This window comes from Eriocheir sinensis, chromosome 51 (assembly GCF_024679095.1).
Source record: "Eriocheir sinensis breed Jianghai 21 chromosome 51, ASM2467909v1, whole genome shotgun sequence".
NCBI classification, from domain to species: Eukaryota; Metazoa; Arthropoda; class Malacostraca; order Decapoda; family Varunidae; genus Eriocheir; species Eriocheir sinensis.
Window position 1 is genome coordinate 9,561,726 of NC_066559.1, and position 7,475 is coordinate 9,569,200.

The 7,475-nt window shown below is 53.2% G+C and overlaps 1 protein-coding gene across 50 annotated transcripts in view; it reads left to right on the forward strand.

The window, feature by feature from the left end:
- The first annotated feature begins 3,857 nt into the window (after window positions 1-3,857).
- LOC126982652 (uncharacterized) overlaps window positions 3,858-7,475 on the forward strand; it is a 3,814-nt gene continuing 196 nt past the window's right edge. Inside the window, exons 1-10 of one of the 50 annotated variants that reach the window (XM_050834863.1) lie at window positions 3,858-4,621; window positions 4,727-4,834; window positions 4,889-5,050; window positions 5,153-5,206; window positions 5,582-5,689; window positions 5,960-6,067; window positions 6,446-6,499; window positions 6,660-6,713; window positions 6,768-6,983; window positions 7,038-7,475. The exon at window positions 7,038-7,475 is cut by the window's right edge and continues 196 nt beyond it. In XM_050834863.1, the coding sequence (XP_050690820.1) occupies window positions 4,028-4,621; window positions 4,727-4,834; window positions 4,889-5,050; window positions 5,153-5,206; window positions 5,582-5,689; window positions 5,960-6,067; window positions 6,446-6,499; window positions 6,660-6,713; window positions 6,768-6,983; window positions 7,038-7,454 (1,875 nt within the window). In that variant the 5' untranslated portion in view covers window positions 3,858-4,027 and the 3' untranslated portion in view covers window positions 7,455-7,475. Of the gene's footprint in view, window positions 4,622-4,726; window positions 4,835-4,888; window positions 5,051-5,152; window positions 5,207-5,473; window positions 5,528-5,570; window positions 5,690-5,959; window positions 6,068-6,121; window positions 6,176-6,283; window positions 6,338-6,445; window positions 6,500-6,605; window positions 6,714-6,767; window positions 6,984-7,037 lie in introns of all 50 variants that reach the window. The other 49 variants (XM_050834865.1, XM_050834864.1, XM_050834868.1 and 46 more) reach the window with 49 other exon arrangements.

Here is a 7,475-nt window from a genome sequence, read left to right on the forward strand (position 1 = left end):
TTTTTCGCTTTTATTTTCTATTTCTTTCAGTTTCTCCTCTTTATCTTCCTTTTCCATCTTCTCATATCTATCCTCTTCTTCATCTCTTACCTCTTCTTTTTTTCCTTCTTCTTCCTTTTCCTTCTTCATCTTTTCCCCACTCTTCATTTTCGTAATCATCCTTTTTGCCCATTTGCTGTTTTCCTTTCTTACCAAGTTTCCCTCTTCCACCGCCTCTTCTTTTTTTTCTTTTTCTCCTTCCACCTCTTCATCTTATTTCACTTTTCATTTTCCACATTTTGTTCTGTTTGTTAGTCTGTGTGTGTGTGTGTGTGTGTGTGTGTGTGTGTGTGTGTGTGTGTGTGTGTGTGTGTGTGTTTGGGACGCAGTGCCTCTGACCCTTACGCAGGCGGGCATGAGAGAGAGAGAGAGAGAGAGAGAGAGAGAGAGAGAGAGAGAGAGATATGGATCAATGCGACGGAAATGAGCACCGCGGCCACGCGCAGCCTTAGCGTATGCCCCAAAATTTACCTTTAATCACTATAGTTTCGAACTCTAACTGAGGCTTCACCACCACTCCATCTCCTCCGAGTGAATGAACCGCTTCGAACACGTATCTTTGAGTGGGTTCGAAGCTGTGAGTCACCCACCGAACCACCGAACCACTAAGCCAGGACCAGTCTTCTCTCCACGCCTCGGCGGGGGTGGAGGTGTCGGTGGGCGTCGTGGAGTGGACTGACACCTTTATAGGGCGCACCTGTGTATCATGTGTTGGTGTGGGAGGCTGGCGATGAGATTGACGCCTGTGTCCACCTTACCTGTGTGTCCTGATCCTCGGGACTGTGTTGGTGGAGCTGGAGAACGGACAGGTGGAACTTGTTCTTTACGTTCGGCCTGTAGCACCGGTAGGCTATCTTGATGGGGCCTGCTGGTCGGCCCCAACCCGTTCGTGGTGCAGGCAAGTGTTTATAGTGGCGCCATCTTGTTTGGCTCATGCTGTCCCCCGGAACTCATCTTTGCTCCACTGTAGACATTTTCGCTAGAGTCTGGGTTGACAGGTGGTCTTATGGACACCAAGTGGGTAGTTTTAAGCCACTCGGCGATGACTGAAAATTGTCAGCTTGTGGTGGCGGGCGGGACGCGAACCCGACGCCTTGAGAAGAGAGAAGACTGTCAAGGAGAAATAAGTAAGAAATAAGCAAGAAATAAGTAAGAAATAAGCAAGAAGAAATAAATAAGAAGAAATAAGTAAGTTAAAAAAGTAATCGTTGTTCCTATCTCCCCAGTCCTTCTCTTCTTATCCTCCTCTAAAGCTTCCTCCTCCTCCTCCTCCTCCTTATCTTATTCCATTTCAGGTTTCACATCTTCCTCGTTTAACCATTTTCATCTTCATACACGATATCTTTATCATTTTCCTCTCTCGTTTCCTTTCCCCAACCTCTTCACTTTCACCTCTTCACCTTCCACCTTTTTATCTTCCTCCCTTCTTCATCTACCTCATCCTTCCACCTCTTCTCCTCCAGCTATCTTTCCTCCTCCTCCTCCTCCTCCTCCTCCTTCTCCCCCGTCTCCTCCTCGTTTGATAAGTGAGTCACGTGCATATCTAGTTACTCAACCTTAAGAATTTGCTACGTCTAAACTCTCTATCTTGCACTTCAGCGGATCTCAGTGTCATGTTATAGAGAATCGAGTTTTGTTAAAGGGGATCAAATACCTTTTATTAACATGGAGACGTACTTACTATTATTCAGTATAGAAATGGGTTTTAGGACACGGCCATTGATTGTGTTGTCTTATATGGTAACACTTAGGCAATGTATATAGAGCATTTCCTTGTGGTTGAAGTAGAAGGACAGTTTGTGGGTTAGTGTTTGTGAAGTGAGTGGTGATTGTGTTAGTGTTTATTAGTGAAATCAGGAATACCAGTCACCTCGTCCTCCCCCCCCCTCCCCCACACTCACACACCATACCTTTCTCCCCATCCCTCCTTCCCCCACCTCTCTCTTCTACCCCTTCCCTCTTCCTCCCCCCTACCACCATTCATCTCTCCCCTTCCCTCCTTCCCTACCTCTCTCCCCTTCCCCTTCCCTCTTTCTCCCCTCCCACCATACCTCTCTCTCTCTCTCCCCTTCCCTCCTTCCCCCACCTCTCTCCTCTTCCCCCTCCCTCATTTTCCCTCCTTACCACCATTCATCTCTCCCCTTCCCTCCTTCCCTACCTCTCTCCCCGTCCCCTTCCCTCTTTCTCCCCTCCCACCAGACCTCTCTCTCTCTCCCCTTCCCTCCTTCCCCCACCTCTCTCTTCTACCCCTTCCCTCTTCCTCCCCCCTACTACCATTCATCTCTCTCTCCCCTTCCCTCCTTCCCCCACCTCTCTCCCCTTCCCCTTCCCTCATCCTCCCCCCTACTACCATTCATCTCTCTCTCCCCTTCCCTCCTTCCCCCACCTCTCTCTCCTTCCCCTTCCCTCATCCTCCCCCCTACCATTCATCACTCCCCTTCCCTCCTTCCCCACCTCTCTCTCCCTTCCTCATCCTCCCCAACATACCTCTTTCCCCCCTCCTTCACCCCCATTCGTCTCTCTCTCCCTCCTCTTTCCTCCCTCGCTCCCCCCAACCAATCACTCCTTCCTCCTTCCTCCCACCACCAGTCTCTCTCTCTCTCTCTCTCTCTCTCTCTCTCTCTCTCTCTCTCTCTCTCTCTCTCTCTCTCTCTCTCTCTCTCTCTCTCTCTCTCTCTCTCTCTCTCTCTCTCTCTCTCTCTCGTTTGCCAGCCGTGACATTCTTCTCCTTATGTGCACAATACCTCCTTTTGTTCCGGGAGGAGGAGGTAATGATGGGGATGCTGCTGGAGAAGGAGGAGCAGGTTCTTTACTTTTCTACCTCCTCCTCCTCCTTAGTAAGTGCAGAAACCATCAACTCCATCAAAAATCGGAGTAAACAGGAGTAAACTAGAAATACGCACCGAAATGCCTTGAACTACTCTACAGGCACCAAGCGACTGTCAGGGAGATCACGGCCCTACAGCAGGCAACCTCGTAATGAGCCAGCAGGCTTTCTGTTGCCTGTCATTCCAGGTTTACAGGTTTCCATGTTTCCTCCTCCTCCTCCTCGTCCCGTCCCAGTACACAAGAATATCTCTCTCTCTCTCTCTCTCTCTCTCTCTCTCTCTCTCTCTCTCTCTCTCTCTCTCTCTCTCTCTCTCTCTCTCTCTCTCTCTCCAACAAACAATTTGGGAAACAACATTGTCAGTAGTGAGGCAAGGTTCCGGCGCTCATGGGGGGGGCTGCCTCCACCATCTCTAATTGGTGTAACTGCCACAGTTTCGTTCATTGTAAGAAATATCAAAATAAACATTTCAAATGTTCAGCAGATTCTCCAACAATCAGGACATCCGACGTGTCGTTCCCGGCACTTGCCTCGTGGTGGGCGACACCTTCGCTGGGGCGAGCCCCGCGAAGGTGAAGCTTCTGAGAGCCACCCTTAACAACATGTTCTCTCTTCTCTTAGAAACGTCCGAGGAAAACTGATCGAATGTTTTTAAAATAATGGTTGGTTTCATGAATGTAGAATCAATCATGTTTGATCGATGACACACTTGCGCACGAGGAAACAATGGCGTAAAACTCAGATGTGAACAAAAGTAAACTCAGACTGCAAATTTTTCTTCACCAACGTTGTAGTGCGAGAATGGAGCTCCTCCCACCATCCAGTGTAACACGAGTGTCTCCTTGACTAAAACAAAAACCTCGTCTTCACTCTTCCTTCAACAATATCAACTAGCAACGTTTGGCAACGTTTTTTTGGAGTCTTTAATGTGTAAAATCTTTTAGGACAGACCACCAAGTCTGGACCATGGGGTCTGTGTGGTCTGATTTTCTATGTAAATCTATGTAAATCACCCTCCAGCTTCGGGGAGGGAGCTGGCGAACCACCTCGCGGAAGGTGGCCGTCTTCACCTTCCAGGAGGCGTCTGGCCACGCCTCTTCCCATGCCCTGCTGGACCTGGAGTACCTCTTCAGGTGCAGCAGCAAGCCAGGTGCCGGCGTCATGCAGGTCAAAATCTGCGTGGCGCTGCGCTGCGGCGGGAAACGTGTGGCCCGCGCCGACCTGGAAGAGTTTCTCGGCCAGCTGACGCGTGGTGGCCGCCTGGACTCTTTCTTCCTGTATATACACGAAGAAAAAGTCGCCCTCCTGCAGGCCAATCAGCCAATTACGGACCCAGGTACGGAATGGCTTTTTGAGGGAGAGTCACGAGGCACACACACAATGGTTAAGGCTGCGACTCTTGAAGAAAATGATGATACTAACGAATTGGAAGACTATACTGACGAACACTACGAAGAAAGGAAGGCTTACCTCGAAAAGGTATTCTCCGTTGAGGATGAAGATGATATTGACGAACAGAAAGACAGCAATGAAGACAACTACAAAGAATGGGAGGCTTACCTCAAAAAGGTATTCTCCGTTGAGGATGAAGATGATATCGACGAAATGGAAGACAGCAATGAAGCCAACTACAAAGAATGGAAGGCTTATCTGGAAAAGGTATTCTCCGTTGATGATGATGATGATGGTGATGCAGACGAGGTGACCTCCGAGTTGCGGGAAGCCTCCGATGCTGGAAATGAAGGAGCAGACGAGGTGACCTCCGAGTTGCGGGAAGCCTCCGATGCTGGAAATGGAGCAGACGAGGTGACCTCAGAGTTGCGGGAAGCCTCCGATGCTGGAAATGAAGGAGCAGACGAGGTGACCTCCGAGTTGCGGGAAGCCTCCGATGCAGGGAATGAAGGAGCAGACGAGGTGACCTCCGAGTTGCGGGAAGCCTCCGATGCTGGAAATGAAGGAGCAGAAGAGGTGACCTCCGAGTTGCGGGAAGCCTCCGATGCAGGGAATGAAGGAGCAGACGAGGTGACCTCCGAGTTGCGGGAAGCCTCCGATGCTGGAAATGAAGGAGCAGACGAGGTGACCTCCGAGTTGCGGGAAGCCTCCGATGCTGGAAATGAAGGAGCAGACGAGGTGACCTCCGAGTTGCGGGAAGCCTCCGATGCTGGAAATGAAGGAGCAGACGAGGTGACCTCCGAGTTGCGGGAAGCCTCCGATGCTGGAAATGGAGCAGACGAGGTGACCTCAGAGTTGCGGGAAGCCTCCGATGCTGGAAATGGAGCAGACGAGGTGACCTCCGAGTTGCGGGAAGCCTCCGATGCTGGAAATGAAGGAGCAGACGAGGTGACCTCAGAGTTGCGGGAAGCCTCCGATGCTGGAAATGGAGCAGACGAGGTGACCTCAGAGTTGCGGGAAGCCTCCGATGCAGGGAATGAAGGAGCAGAAGAGGTGACCTCAGAGTTGCAGGAAGCCTCCGATGCTGGAAATGAAGGAGCAGACGAGGTGACCTCCGAGTTGCAGGAAGCCTCCGATGCAGGGAATGAAGGAGCAGACGAGGTGACCTCCGAGTTGCAGGAAGCCTCCGATGCAGGAAATGAAGGAGCAGACGAGGTGACCTCCGAGTTGCGGGAAGCCTCCGATGCAGGGAATGAAGGAGCAGACGAGGTGACCTCCGAGTTGCGGGAAGCCTCCGATGCAGGAAATGAAGGAGCAGACGAGGTGACCTCCGAGTTGCGGGAAGCCTCCGATGCTGGAAATGAAGGAGCAGACGAGGTGACCTCCGAGTTGCGGGAAGCCTCCGATGCAGGGAATGAAGGAGCAGACGAGGTGACCTCCGAGTTGCAGGAAGCCTCCGATGCAGGTAATGAAGGAGCAGACGAGGTGACCTCCGAGTTGCAGGAAGCCTCCGATGCAGGGAATGAAGGAGCAGACGAGGTGACCTCCGAGTTGCGGGAAGCCTCCGATGCAGGAAATGAAGGAGCAGACGAGGTGACCTCCGAGTTGCGGGAAGCCTCCGATGCTGGGAATGAAGGAGCAGACGAGGTGACCTCCGAGTTGCGGGAAGCCTCCGATGCTGGGAATGAAGGAGCAGACGAGGTGACCTCCGAGTTGCGGGAAGCCTCCGATGCAGGGAATGAAGGAGCAGACGAGGTGACCTCCGAGTTGCGGGAAGCCTCCGATGCAGGGAATGAAGGAGCAGACGAGGTGACCTCCGAGTTGCGGGAAGCCTCCGATGCTGGGAATGAAGGAGCAGACGAGGTGACCTCCGAGTTGCGGGAAGCCTCCGATGCAGGGAATGAAGGAGCAGACGAGGTGACCTCCGAGTTGCGGGAAGCCTCCGATGCTGGGAATGAAGGAGCAGACGAGGTGACCTCCGAGTTGCAGGAAGCCTCCGATGCAGGGAATGAAGGAGCAGACGAGGTGACCTCCGAGTTGCGGGAAGCCTCCGATGCAGGGAATGAAGGAGCAGACGAGGTGACCTCCGAGTTGCGGGAAGCCTCCGATGCTGGGAATGAAGGAGCAGACGAGGTGACCTCCGAGTTGCGGGAAGCCTCCGATGCTGGGAATGAAGGAGCAGACGAGGTGACCTCCGAGTTGCGGGAAGCCTCCGATGCAGGGAATGAAGGAGCAGAAGAGGTGACCTCCGAGTTGCGGGAAGCCTCCGATGCTGGAAATGAAGGAGCAGACGGTGACCTCCGAGTTGCAGGACGCCTCCGATGCCTTGAATGAAGGAGCAGACGAGGTGACCTCCGAGTTGCGGGAAGCCTCCGATGCTGGAAATGAAGGAGCAGACGAGGTGACCTCCGAGTTGCGGGAAGCCTCCGATGCAGGGAATGAAGGAGCAGACGAGGTGACCTCCGAGTTGCGGGAAGCCTCCGATGCTGGGAATGAAGGAGCAGACGAGGTGACCTCCGAGTTGCGGGAAGCCTCCGATGCAGGGAATGAAGGAGCAGACGAGGTGACCTCCGAGTTGCGGGAAGCCTCCGATGCAGGGAATGAAGGAGCAGACGAGGTGACCTCCGAGTTGCGGGAAGCCTCCGATGCAGGGAATGAAGGAGCAGACGAGGTGACCTCCGAGTTGCGGGAAGCCTCCGATGCAGGGAATGAAGGAGCAGACGAGGTGACCTCCGAGTTGCGGAAAGCCTCCGATGCTGGAAATGAAGGAGCAGACGAGGTGACCTCCGAGTTGCGGGAAGCCTCCGATGCTGGAAATGAAGGAGCAGACGAGGTGACCTCCGAGTTGCGGGAAGCCTCCGATGCAGGGAATGAAGGAGCACGTGAAGCAACGTCTGCAGACCAGGAAGTTCCCCATCAAGGCGAGTCATCTGCACCAGTGGCCGTCTCTGCCACCCCCGCCACTGCCTCTCACGCTTACCGCAGCCTGGCTGTGCCTCATAGATTCATCAGCCGCCTTGCAGGCCCCGAGGACCGCCACCTCGAGGATCTGCGGCGGAGCTATGGGGTACAAATCGCGCGGATTAAGCGAACCCTTCATGTGAAGGGCCACAGAGACTCAGTTCTGCAGTGCCACAACTTCATTCGTGCCAAAATAGCAGAGTGGCGGAGGTGCGAGACCGCTGAGGCTCATTAAGCGACCTACAATGCTTATGAC